The sequence below is a fragment of the Mesitornis unicolor genome, unplaced genomic scaffold, assembly GCF_000695765.1.
Source record: "Mesitornis unicolor isolate BGI_N332 unplaced genomic scaffold, ASM69576v1 scaffold22281, whole genome shotgun sequence".
NCBI lineage: Eukaryota > Metazoa > Chordata > Aves > Mesitornithiformes > Mesitornithidae > Mesitornis > Mesitornis unicolor.
The window spans coordinates 1,942-16,579 of NW_010164739.1; the positions used below are offsets into that span (position 1 = coordinate 1,942).

General features: G+C 37.4%; 1 protein-coding gene across 1 annotated transcript in view; it reads right to left on the reverse strand.

Moving 5' to 3' along the window:
• Positions 1 to 8,703: 8,703 nt before the first annotated feature.
• Positions 8,704 to 14,638, reverse strand: part of LOC104548411 (mannosyl-oligosaccharide 1,2-alpha-mannosidase IB-like) — a gene marked incomplete at its 3' end in the record, with an annotated part of 44,406 nt that continues 38,471 nt past the window's right edge. The window contains exons 4-6 of the mRNA XM_010194424.1: positions 11,886 to 11,980; positions 9,233 to 9,356; positions 8,704 to 8,797 (exon numbers count right to left, since the gene is read on the reverse strand). Coding sequence (XP_010192726.1) covers positions 8,704 to 8,797; positions 9,233 to 9,356; positions 11,886 to 11,980 — 313 coding nt within the window. The remainder of the gene's footprint in view (positions 8,798 to 9,232; positions 9,357 to 11,885; positions 11,981 to 14,638) is intronic.

The following is a 14,638-nucleotide window of genomic DNA, read 5'->3' on the forward strand; positions in this document are numbered from 1 at the left end:
AAAAAAGAAATTTACTTGCTAAATCAAATAAATGTGCAAAGATGAAATCATGCTGGGAACAACTTCTATGAGTAGTGCTAAAATAGATAAAATTAATTCTTTAAATAGAAATTATGCAGGATTAAACAGAGAAAATTTTTCCTTATGCCAAAGGCAGAAAAAAAATCACCCAAGAATTAAAGCATTAGAAACTATTATTCCACAAGTTTAAATTGAAGGTAATTACCTGAAAAGTTTTGTAAAATACTTCCTGGAAAGATACAGGCTTACTTGACACAATTCCCTTCACTTCCTCTTAGGTTATGGATGTTTTGTCAGACCTTGACATCACATTTCATAATTTGATTTTTTGTGACTCCTGGCATTGCTGGTTTCTTAGTGCTGTCTAGAGCATGTAGGGGTATTAACGGATATAATTTAAGAGACTGCTTCTGCTAAAAAAGGCACCTAGTAAACAAACAATGTAAGGGTGGAGGGGAGAAAAGTACCTTCAGAGTTAAAGGAGAACACTAGGAGCTTCAGCTGGCAAAGATAGGAATTTTCCAATCCTAGTATCTTTCTTACTACCCTTAACTAGACTATCAACCTGTTAATTTATGCTAACAATTTTATTTTTATCTGAAATATTTATGTGCAGTATTTATTTAACTTTTTGAAAGACCACTTCATTCTTCGGTATTATGCACTTCACCTTGCAATCTGCAAGGCTTTTAATCTCCCAGAGGTAAAGACTGAGAGAAAGGGTTTCTTGCTTAATTTTAACAATGAAAGTCTCAATAATAGACATCTGGATAGTGACTTATTTATCAATCTCTGCAGCACCTTTCAAAGTTTGCATTCAAGAGAGCCACTATTCCTACATATTAAATAGAGCTCACATTGTCAGGACAGTATCCTTCAGCTGACATTCTGATTATTCTTAGTATTAGCACTCTGATGTGTGGGGATATGCAGAATGTGAGAGCACCTTCTTCATCAAGTTATCTGGTTAAGGATTATTCAGCGTAAAAGAAATAACAAATGACAGGGAAGTCAGTAAATTAAACACCCAGCCATTAACAAGCAGATGGTAACAGACAATGACACAAACCAGAGCTCTTCAGCTACTGACTGATGGGTCATTTAAGGAACTACTCAGGCACAGCCTCCAAGAGCCAACCTGAACTAAGTTGCTAATAAGAAGTGGGAAACATGGTTGTCATGAGCATTATGAGACATCTGAAGGGACTTGCAGGACTGTGCAAATCAAATTTACAGAACAGCAGAAAGGTCCTGGGGCTTTAGATAAAACTTACTATGGGCTATTTACAGGAAAGGCCAAAGGCAAGGAAAGGGAAGAATCAGGGTGGATCGGACTAGGTGCTGGCACCTGGAGAGCCTGGCATGCAAGACAGGTCTAGGTGCCAGTAACTGGAGAGACTGGGATGTGTGTTGCAAGGTCAGAGTGCCAGCAACTGGAGAAAGAGGCTGCAGGTCACAGGCACTGGGTGCCAGTGGCTGGAGAAAAGGCAGTAGGTCACAGAGCACTAGGTCTGTGTGTCAGCAACTGGAAAGACCCATGCGTGTTTGTTTTTTCCCCAGTGAATTTAATCCTGAGCGCATGCATGTATGTGGAATTTATTAGCAAACTTCAAACTAGATAAGCTGGTGAGTAGGAGACCTGCATCTGAAAAGATGCAAGTTCTGAGCTGACAGCTGCGTAAGGGGTCCAGGGTTCAAGCATGGGTTTCACGGAGACTGAGAGCCATTGGTAATTTGAAGCAGCCATGAGTGCGAAGGTACTTGTGAAGAGTGTGTGAGTGCATGCATCTATTTGACAGTGAACATCAAGAGTGGAAGCAAGGCCTGGCTACCTGTATTTATGTTTTATGCAAGTTCTGGCAGCAAAACATATGGGTGCTACAAAGGCAGAGCTGTCAGTGGCAGTCTGTGCAGGCAGCCACATTAGTGTCGTCCTAGTGTATGTGTGCATCTCTCTAGGATACATCCTCAGGCTCATCACTGGCCAAACATGCAAATGGGAACAGCAGGAGCCACATGCATAGCACTGGGATGGAAAGACCTGTTCCTGGCTGGGCTTCAATAGCTGAGAAGGAAGAATCTCCAGGTCTGAGAGTCTGCTGGATGCAGTGGCTTCCTAAACATCTTTAACAAAGTGCATTACAAACATTTATATCAGATTTATTTTCAATTTTAAGTACTAACAAATATAGACAGACGGTGTTGTGTATTTGATATGATGACATATCACAAATGAAAACAGATAGGGTAGGTGTATAACCCATAGTTTGTCTATTACCTGCAAGAGTTTAAACGAAGCAGTTCAGTTAATTACCTAGCTCAACCAAAGAGCATTAGCCTAAAACCAGCTGTACAGGCAAGCATAAAAACCTGGGAATATTCACCCAGTATTTGCACTGATGTAATGAAAGTAATTCAAAATGCTTTTGATTGCTTTTCCTACATGTGAAAATGGCACCATTTTAACGGAAATGTAAATCTAATCCAATTAAATTAAATCCACAGAAGCCTTCTCTAAATAGTATTTTAAAATTAAAAGTGCTTGGTTTGGTTTAATTTAAGCATTTATTGCTGAAAATGAAAGGCCACCTGAAGACACGGAAATGTGCACATCCACAAAAGGCATTTGCTTTGGTTTATTTAAAGGCTAGTCCACAGCACAAACAACTGGGAAACAGAGGATATAAATTTCTCCCATTCAGTCACCTTGGTTGCACCTCTACTTACTCTGTAGTAACAGAGGCACGGAACTGCAAGAAAGTAAGAGCATGACTAAAGTGCTAAGGTAGTGTGTGTAACACAGCAGGCTAAAAACCTGTGTGAATTCTCTTTTTTGTCTTTAGAGAAAGATATCTATGAAAGATAGCATTTAAATTCAGTGCATTAAATATACATATGCGAGTCCTTGTAAATATGCTTAAAGGAGTATCCTTTATTGGGCTTTTAACTTGGGGCACTTGCAAATCTGACTAGAGGGGCTTGTTTTTGGTAAGGAGACACAAACAAAGCACTGTTGAATAGACTGCAGTCTGAATGTTCATCACATCAGCATTCAGTGATGGTAATTCCAGTATCTGCTGTTACATTCCTAATAGTAATACTCAGTTCATGCACTGTAAATTCACAAACTAGCTTACTTTATGTAAACTTCTTAATGTGATCACATATCATGAAGGTGTAATAAACACAGAAGAGATATCTCTGCTTATTTTTCTTGCATAGTCCAAAAACCAATTCTGGTTAAACCAACACAACTTTCTTACGGAACCAATGCAGGTAATTCCATAGGTAGCTCAATAGCAGGAAGTGAGATGTGAAGCCAAAGCAATTTGAGTTCCCCTTCAGTAACATTATTACTTGCAAGAGAAGTTGGAACCAGATGAAATGCAATAATTTGTTCTTGGTACTGAAAAGTAGAAAGGAAGAATGTGTAATTTACAGTAATGTGCAAACATGAATGGCATGTCCTGACTTGGCAATAACATGAAGATTAGCATTTTCTTTGTTATTGCTGTTCTAGTTGGTATTCTCACCTAACCTGTCTGCAAATGCAAATTAGAATTAAATTTTCTCAACGTAATTTTATTTTTTAAAGATTTTTTTTCTTCAGCACAAATTTCTGTAATTCTGAAATATCTTTCCTCTTAATCAAAATTTTAGTCATTATTTCTGCTTAGCAGGTTTCTCTAAAAAGCACTGTCATTGTTTTTGAAAAAAATCTAAATTCAAAGTTCTGATGCTTACATCAAACCAACCACTCACCAAGTGAAATTAAAAGCTAACAAAGTGAACTGTAGGTTAATGTGAGAGGTTAGTACATGCTTCTTGCCAGCTATTTTCCTTTCAGACTCTCAGAAACTGAAAACCCAGGGCAGAGGCATTGTAAATCCTATATTTGTTCCTATGGGACCATCACCTTCGTCCATAGGTAAAAATTGAATCTGTCAGCATTCCTGTGGGCATTATAGCTCTGCCTTCCAGCAAAAGCCCCAGTGAGCTGACAAATCCTGAGCTGAAGCCATGAAAAAGCTGTCTGTCATGCCACTCATGCTGTAACAATGCCTGCACATTACAAGCTTAAACTTAAATATTTAGCCTGCACATGACATCATTTTCCTCCTCCTGGGTATAACGAGCTTCCTTCATGCTACACAGCACCAAGAGTCCCATCACGTACTGGATAATGCTGTATTACAAAGCATTTCCACTGGAAAGCATGGAGATTTAGCAGTGACTAGTAAGCCATTCACTTGGCAGATTTTAGGACTGGGTTTTATGGCATTCAAATGGCAAGAAATGATGGGATGGAACAGTAGTCCCTGTGCAGCCCTGCCTGCTGCTGCTCCATGAGAAAAAGATGGTAAAATGTCAACAGAACCCTTCTTCGAGTGCTATGTAAAATACAGTAAACGCACATGGAAATTTATATTCATAAAAACGTAAACATTACAAACACATGGCTATAGATCAATGTCACACTGTATGACTCTACTAATCTTTCCAACTTGTGAAAAACCTGAAAGCCATGGTCACATCTTTCTGGATGAAACCATTATTACTTTACTGGTTACACCTTTTTAGGTATTTGCAACAGAAACATTGACTTGTTTGAATGAAAACATGTCTTTGTAAGCACCAGCAGAAACAGCAAAACAAAGAGTGAAAAGGACAGTCTGTATGTCACTGGGCACTGTCCCCAGAACATGATTCCCCAGTAGCAAAATTGCACAACATGCCGTTTATATAGAGATCAAAAGGCCCACACTCTGATAAAATCAAACCACAGCAGAAATTATTCGTCAGACCCCCATCCTTACATCAGAAGGACAAAGTTGCAGCATATTACGTACATCATTCCCCTTGCCCTAACCCCGAGAATAGACAACATACATATATTTTAAGCGTATGTTTAAATGAGGGAAAACAGACATGACATAGCAATGTGGCCTAAGATCTATGGAGGCTGAAGACAAATTCTGAAGCATACGAAAACCCCATAACAATTGCTGATCCCTAAAAGACCTGAGAGATCTGTGCAAAAAATAGCTCATCATCATCGTTCAAGAACCCAAGATACATGAAGAGAACTGGACAGCAGTGTCCTTTCTTTATTGCATTCAGACAGCTCGGACATGTCTTGGTACCTGTGAGTATGAGTGAATTAAACTTACGAGAATATGAGAGTAGGTAAAAATCAGCTGGCTTAATGACTCAGTAAATCACCTTCCCCTTCCATAAGGCCTAGCACTGAATTTTATTACTTTAATTTCCTATCACCAGCAGCTAAGATAAGCTTTATATTTGTGAATTATAACCAGTTCGTACAAAGTTGTGACAGACAACATGACATTTAGATTCTGCAGAAGCTGAGATACAAAAAATGAAAGGCAGCATGTTGCAAGACCTTACACGTGATAAGAAGTTACTTATATGGCAGCATAAATCACTGCACACATCTCTGGAGCAAAGAGGGAAAAGGAAGGAAAGATTTTAGAATTAGGTATTTCAAAGGCACATTAGTTGCACACACTTAACATTTAATACTTGGGGCTGCAAGTCAAAGTAGATTCAATTTTTGTGGATTTTTTCTAGTTAAAAACAAAATGAGGATGTGCCTGAGCTCTTTGTGCAAATACCTCTGAGAAGGTATCAAAATACTGTACCAAAGTAGAAGGTATCAGAAATTTTGCACAAAATTCTTGTTGCAAGTAGAGATATATCCAGCATACAGTTCTATAGGGTCACACCAAAGCCACAAAATGTTTGAGGCTTTTCTCTTTTCTTGCACAAATCTGCCTTGCAATAAGAATTGATTTTAAATATTCAAAGTTTACCTATCAGCCTGTTAGAAGAAAATCAAACAGAAAAATAACACAGAGGTGTATCTTTTTTCTTCTACTCAAATAATGTACTTTTTTTCTTTTAAAAATAAACTAAAAGGTAAAGACAAAACATAAGTATGAGAAAACTTGACCTAAATGAATTCTTACATTACATATTTTTGTTTAATATTCTCTGCAGATAATCAACTGGTAGTAATAACATTAACTAGTGCGACTGCTATGTGCATATCACTGAGATTTTTATTACTTTGTATAAAGATACCCACCCTCTAGAACATACTCACAGCTAGAATGACAGGTATAGAAACAGAAAATAAACCTTCCACTAGAATGATGCTATATTGCAACTAAATTCCATATTTCTTCAACAGTGTATTTATGTAGATCTATATTACCTATTTCACATCACTCATGACTTACTTGGAACACTGTACAGATTAACAGAAAACCTGAGTAGAATTGAGCCAAAAAAAGTCTGAGGAGGCAAAAAAAAGTGTTAAAAAGCGGGGGGGGGGAGAAGAAACTCAGAAAGGTCAGCGTGCTCAGAGTCAAGAGTTACATGTATCCAGGCAAATAAAAAGTTCTGAAATAATTCTCAGAAACTGTCTGGAGAAAGTACTTTGTACAAGAGAAAAATGCATCAAACTAAAGGTCACAGCAAAGACGAAAAGGGCAGCTTTCCCAGAAGCTGAAAGAAGAAAAGTTATGCCTTGGTACTCTTTCCATTGTCTCAGTCCTTCCAGTACTAAAGTACATAACAAGCCAAACACAATGCTCTTTGAAATTACCTTCTGAGGAGGACATAAAAGTCTTGCTTGCCCTTAATACCAATGTGACTCAAATCAGTAGCAGCACCATGGACCCTGACACGAGTCCTCTCATGAACTGAGATGCAGTGCGTGAAGGCATCACCCTCACTGAACTGACTTCCGTGATGCAGGGTACAATCTCTGCAGGAGAATTGAAAGAAAGAAATTCCTGCCTAAGCCGCAGTTCACATGTCCAGTGCTTCAGTGTATGTGCATCTTTACTGTAACTTCTTAAATTTCTGCAAACAGATTCACTGAAGAGTGATCCATCAGGGATACAACAAAGACAGTTTCTCACCATTCCAGCCTGGTTTGTGGAAGGAAAAACAAAATTATGAATCTGTGCTATCTTGTCCCCACAAAGCTTTTCAAGATAGGTTTCCAAATGCTTGTTGCACTGAGGAAGTCTTAGAAACCCTACCAGAACATCTGTATCTGCATTTGGAAGCTTATTTGCTCAAAAAAAGAAAAAAACCAAAAAACCACCACTCAAATTTGGTGGTTGTTTCTTAATGATCACCAAATTACAGGAAATAACTTTGTGGCTAATAAGTAGCACAGAAAAATTAAAGACTCTATAAAGTTAAGTTCTTAGGATAGAAATACAAGTCTCAGCCTGTAATCTAACTTTAATTCCAAACACATTATCTTCAAAATTCATTTAAATAGTATGTTTGAGCTCCATCAAACTTCTGCAACATTATAATTTTCACTGTATGCTTATTCTCAGTGACCAGGATTCCTTTTGTCACAAGAGCTGCTAATTCTGAGCATTATTATTATTATTACAAGTGACAAAAAGCCCCTAAAGAATCCTGGTGATACGCCACATTAGACTACTTTTGATAAAAGCAGCAGGAGCAATTGGTTAGGAATTGAAAAAAGCAACAGAAAAACTTATTTCAGAATGACATAAAATAAATAAGTGAATATTTGTCTTTGCTCGCTTTCTTTTTTCTGAATGCACCATTAAAATTCAATTTGTCTGAAGAATTTATCTCATCAATCCATGTGTCTATTGCAGATAGTGTCACTAATCAAAGACATTAAGAGAAGATTCTCCAATATTCAGAGATATTGGAGAAAATTTTGACCTTACCGATGGAATTAGACAACTCTTTTCACAGTCACTGCAGTGACAGCTGCATTCATATCCCGCACATTTCAAACTCAAAGTCAGAAGCAAATTCTCATTTTGCAAGCCAGAACATGTTCTGCTGGATATTTACAGCTAACCATTGAAATCCCCGAAACTTGTCAATGATGTCAAACAGGACAGAAACAGATCACCTTGCTAGTTTTTCCTAAGTAGCTTGCATTCATCAAAGAAATAGGAACAGAAACCTTGAAGAAAAAGATTCCTTTTTATCACACCCACTATGAAAGCACTGAACAACTCAACTTCTCTTGGAAGAACCACTTCAAGAAAAAGGATCATGTTTGTGTCTCTGTCTTCATGTTTTATCTTTCTACTTACATTGTCAGCAACAGAAACAATTCTCTTTCTTTTCATTCCAAAGCCTTTTTTTTTTTCCAAATGAGACACACATTGATACCAGCAAGCTCTATAGGGAGGCTCATCATGGCATTTCACATGCCACTAAGTTGAATGATGTTTGTAAATGTCAGTCCATAATGCCAGGTGAAGGAGCTCAAATTTAACCACCACACACATGCATTACTTCTATGTTGCCTTCCAGTAACCCACTTACCAGATGGTTTGCAGAACAAAACCAGGAACAAAATCAAAGTGAGGAAACCATTTTCAGCCTCATCATTTATTACTGGAGATCTTACTGACTGATATAAGTAATGCTAGTCATCACATTTAGTAGGAAGTTGCTTTCAGAAAGCTCCACAAAATCTGAGCTGCATGACTTCCAAGAGAGTGATAGGCAAAAAACTGGTTTCAGGAGATCTCAAGTCTAAGTAATCCTTCTACGTTTTCAAGCAATGTTGTTCGTATCCAACTCAGCAACTAAGTAAGTAGTAGAGCTTTAATTAGGAATGAATAAAATATTAATACTTACGCTGACCCCATCGGCCTGTTCTTGGATTCAAATAATTTGGATAAAGTCCATTAGGACGATCCATTTTTTGAAGTAACTTCCGAATGTGCATGACCTAAATTAAATCAAGAATCAGGATCACCACTAACAATGTTCATCTGCTCTCTGCACCTGCACACAGTTAAATCTAGTAATTTCATCTTTCTTTTTTCTTTAAAGTAGTAAATTTCCTTCATCAGAATCAAGAAGCCTTCTTGAGAGCTTCCTGTAGATTAGTACCTTTTTGTTTTTAAAGGCCTGATCACATTAATGTATTTAAAAATTACAGGTTTTAAATGTATGCCAAAACAAATAACAATACTTGTGCTGTCATAAATTTCTACCTGAAAAAGTCACCTATTTGTTAACAGAAATACAAATATGAATAAATTTACCTGCTACCATCAATACAAATAGAATTCAATATTGAAAGTACTTCCCCTTTAATGCAATCTATGATTAAACAGTATAAAAGACACTAATAGGACAAAAAACTGAATTTGAGACCCACCTTGTTGTAGTATACAGGGTCCCCTGTCAAATAGCTGAGGTGGACAAATTCCATGTGCAGAGTACCAAACTCAGCAAGGATGCTGCTGCCAGCAGAAGCCCAGCCCCAGTTTCGACCCACACCGCTGAATTCCAACGAATATGCATAAAAAAGGGAGAAAACATCAAAAAATTCAGCAAAACATTACAGGTGTACTTAAGATTACAGGGGTTGTGATTTGATTGATCAGCTGGTTCATTGGTGGGTCTTTTTGGAAAAAAGGTACCATAACAGCATCAAAAAAAAAGCCCTGTGATTAAAAGATATCTTGATGTCACAGAAAAATAATGACTTAACACCAGGCCCCACCTCAATTGTTGTTTATTCACTGCATGTTCCTAAGAACAAGAATCAAAAGCAATGATCAGATGAGACAAGAACGCTTCCAAAAATGGCAGCATTCGCTTCGATGTCCTGCCAAACATCTGCTGTGTTCCCTTTACTTGAGTGGGATGTGCTTCAAGGCAGTGTCAGACACTCCAGCAGGATGGCAGTGGGCCCTATCTGTATCTACACAGGAAAATAGGATGTTTACTGTAGGCAGAATATTATGAGTTCCTCAGGCTCACATAAAGCACCAACAGACAGTATTATATACCTATCTCATGCACTCCAAGAGGTACCATATCTTGCTAAGTTTTATCTCCTAAATCACCTCTGGTTTAATGTAATTTGGGAGTTTTCACCACCTTCCAGGATTGGGTCTTTTAATTTCTAAGTTAAGTACATTTTCCTGGAGATTACTTCTACTTACTCACATAAACGATTTCAGTCATCAGTAAGACTACAATCAATTAGGAATGTCTTCTTTCTTATTTTTTAAATTACAAATCAGAAAGAGAAAATGTAAAGGAAAAATGTTGGTTATCAAGCAGTATTTGTAGCTCTAACCTAAGATAGAACACCTTTTAAAATACAGTAACCACTGTTTACAGAGCGTAGAAAGACAAAATCATAGCTTGTCTCTGGGTTTTTTTGGCACACCTGTCATAAAGAGAGAAAATTAAGTGCTTCATTATGAATACATAAGCTAATAATATGCAAATTGATAATTTTCCAAATATTTGTTTCAGGTCTTTTCTTTTACTGCACGTCAGCCTCATGATAAGTGTTCTTATATACACCTGCTACTGTCACTGCCCTCTGGCATGCCAGCCACTATTTTCTGCTGTGGTGCTGGCTGCTTCTGCACATTACCAAGAGACAGACACAGTAAGTGCATAAACAGTACCAGCATGCAGGAAATTTCTGGCACTCCAATCCTTTCCCCTCCTCCCTGGTCCTGCCTTCCTGACTGTGTTTTGATGCCCGACCTACATGTTTTACTCATAAGTATCCATGCATCTACTGCTTGCAGCTTCTCAAACCTCACCATCTAGGTTGCTTGAGCCAGTGAACCAGACCCCTGTGCTGCCTGAGGAGCATGGCCACCTGGCCCATTCAAACCTTCTGGAACCACGGTGCAGGCTTGGGCTAAACAAAGCAAAAATCAAAAACTTAGCTATGCCTAGAGGAATTTCAAGCTCTATGAAACTGCAGAAAGAACACAAGACTGAGTAAAATATAATGCCATGCAGAAAGTGCATAGGGAAATTTAACCAAATAATATTAATTGTACAGAGGTCAAGTAAATAGGTAAAGTGCAGCACAAGCAAAGCAAAGTAAACCAGCAAGCATGGTGAGGCCCTGCACCAACAGAAAGGCAAACCACAGCTCCATGGTCTTCACCTGAGGAGTGACAGCAAAGTGAAGGTTGTTTCCTGATCATAAAAGCATATGTAAGGCTAATGCTTTCAAAGTGGTCCTAAACCTCTTCACAGTCTAATGAAGCACAAGTACTTCTCCTAACAAGAAAACAATTTAAAACAATTTAAAAACTCTCTGCTATTTACTACCCCAAGTTGCTAGTTGTACATGCAATCTAGACATGCATTCCAATACAGCTACTGTTTAAGAACTTAAAAAAATATATTTAAAAAGGCCTGGCATCAAAATCGCTCTCTTACAATCTGAGGAAAATCCCAGCATTGAACAAGCAATACAAGGTAAATTAGACAAGGCAATTCTCTTCCTCAGGGCAATGCAGATCATCTAAGTTCGTGTCTGACTGAACAGTCATCTAAAGGAGCCTCTCCATCTCCACTGACCATACCGGACTTCAGCATACAAGCCTTTATAACTAAACTGAACAGTAAAATGAATTAAAAGCTTCAGAGTCCTGTCATCTTCTCAAACATGTTACCTTACTTCTGAAGGTAACATACAGCTCACATAAAACCCAGTAAGTTCAACCATGGCCTGCAAACAATTTTATTTAATGACTAAAGAATCACTGATTAAGCTCTAGGGCAACACAAGCCATAATACACTGGGCATGTTCCAATGGCATGTTGAATTCTTATTGCAGAATCCAGGAAAAAAAGATCATGGTAACAATTTATTGCAGTTAATGAGGTAGAACACTCTGAACTCTATTAAAATAATTTTAAAGCACCAGAAATGCCAATTTGCATCTTCTAGTTCCACTACTGACAAAAAGTGACATATGCCATTACTCATTTTAACTTGGAGGTAGAGGGAGGAACACATTTCCCCACAAAAGAAAGTTCATTACCTCTTCAGATTCACCATTGCCCATGGTATACCCGTAGGTGTGTTAAAGGCTGGAAGAAGTTTTCCTGCCAGCTGCACCGCTTTGATCTTGAAAACCTAAGATAGTAGGATCAATTGCAAATAGTTAGAAAGTCTGATTTATCTCCAAGAACTATAAAGACTGGAATTTCTTTGCCCCACCCACCTCCTTGTATTAGAAAAGCTTTAAATTGTAAAAAATATATGAACTTATTTATTTTTCACTTGTTCACTTTATGAATTTCATTAAGATTTGAACATGAAAAGAAAACTTGTCATTTTCATTTCTTTCCTTCCATGCTCTCCAGCAACAGAGCTTAGGTTGCTATTAAAGAAGAATATAATTTCTCCTCCCACCTCCTTCCCATAATATTAGGAATTTCAAGAGCTTTCTGAAGCAGTCTTCAAACCATACTTTACATTTTGGAGCTATAAATCAAGAGATAACTCCCCCAACCCCCACAAAAGTATTTTAAGTTTTACAAACTTTCAGTCTCTTTTTGATGATATGTATAATGCAGACAAAATTCCTACTTTTTATGGACACTATGCAAAACTACATGTATGTTGTTTTCTGTAATTTTTCCTTAATTGATAAGACATAAGAAAAATTATAAGCTTAATCTTCCCTCTCAAGTCTGATTACTCATAGAAATTACTGATGGGATGAAATCTCTTTCATTTTTAGTGCTGTTTCCACTTACTTTTAGAACATAAATCTGTAACAGCCTTGTTCAGAGCATAAAGTTTACTAGTTAAATGAGTAATTAGGAGAAAGTTCCTTCTAAGCCTATAGGAAGCATCTTTTCCAGAAAGGCATATTTGGTAGATCCCCATGACTTAAAAGTGTTTTTACCAGCTAGTTGCTAGCATATATTTTAATTAACATGCTGTCAGTATAGATAACAATATTCATAAATTTGAAGTACTGCACAAACATGTAACAAAAAGAGCTACTATGCCCCAAAATAGCTTATGCAACATGGATATTCTATAGAAATATTATCAAGTACCTGACCAATACTCTAATTGAGAGAAATCAGAGCTTTAAGAAGGACTACAATACAGCTCTGTTGCTTTTATAAAAATGATTTCTCCCTTTTGTAAAGTCTATGGGAAGAAAAGAGATGTTCGCTGGAGAAGCAAACTGAAAAATAGCTGAAAAATAAGCAATCAAGAACATCCTCATTTCTCATATGAAGGTGAGAAAAGATCAATATCTTAATATTTGAGGAAATTACTAGTGAGAGACATGAAATAAAACAGAAAAGAATATTAAAGATGACATCTAATTGTATTTGATGCAGTGGAGTATGGAGAGATGGAGGTGAATCTGAGAGCAATGAGCCAGGAAAAAGAACTTTTACAGAGATACTTGAATTGGAAGATGGGATGTGTCTAAACTGAAAAAGGGGATACCTCCAAATATGACTTGATAGAATTGTGAAGTGACAGAGGCAATGTGGCTTGAATGATTTTCAGCAAAGATACTGACAAAAGACAGTCTTTCAGAAAATATACAGAAATGTAGCAGTAAAATTCAGATAACACTGACCTCAAATGAAGGACCAAGTCAAAATAAGAAGGCATAATATAAACAAGAGGTATAATAAAGATAGAAGCTATGGTGACTCGGGATAAAGAAACTCTGAAGAGAACTAAAATCTCTATCTTGGCCCAATTACATATAAAGTTACCTGATTTGCATCTATAAATACATGCCAAAAATTCATGCTGAACTTTTAGATTTTAAGTGGTAGATGGATCAAGACCAGACAGAACTATCTATAAGAAGATATCTAAAGGGAGTTCTTCTACAGCACAGGCAAGCTTCAACACCTAATCCAGAACGGAATGATGACTTCCAGTTAAATGGTACACAGTTCAGAAAGGCAATTGGGGCATGAATTCATTTAGCTTCAGCTTTTAGATATTACAACCTCTGAAAGCTCTTCACATTATTTTATTATTAATGAAAGATATCAAAAAATTAGGGTAAGAATATTCAATGGGAGGATATCCCTAGAAATATCCTTACTGGAAGAATATTCTTAATGGCTAATTATGTACCACTATCCAGCTTTTAATCTATTTGAAGTGTACTACGATGGTTTCGGGGGAAAAAACCTATAGTATTGGAAGCAGTTTTTAGTAAAAGAGTATAAAGTAAAGGTTGAGCTGGTCTAAATGTGCATGAATCTAAACAAGGACAGTTAAAGCAAGGCAATCGCTGTGCCAGCCATTTCAGCATTTGAACAAACCAGAGCATCAGAGCAGGAGAGATAACTGCTGTAGTTCAGACAACCACATCAGAAAAGAATAGACTATTTCACGTGGAACGGACCTACAACAATCATCTAATCCAACTGCACATGTTAGCAGTACCTGTGAAAACCTGATGAGAGGTACCTTCCTGTCACCTCTGTTGGGTTGAGGAACTCTATGTAGCACTGATTCAGCATCAGAAGGTAAAACTCTGCCTCTCTCTACCCTTCTCATCCAAAACCAAATCCAAAGAAACTTTAAAAGAAGTGAGCTGAAGATACGTCTTCAATTTCTATTAAGGTACCTCCCTACCTTATTGCCATCTCAGTCCTATCTCACTGCTGCTTCTGGATAACAAAACTACCTAGTGCTTGATACTGGGTTTACCTGTGCAGACTGGAGTGAAAACTGAGAGACGGCCACAAAGATTTTTAACAGAGCAAAGTGACCAGAAGAGTGTATTTGAGGAGA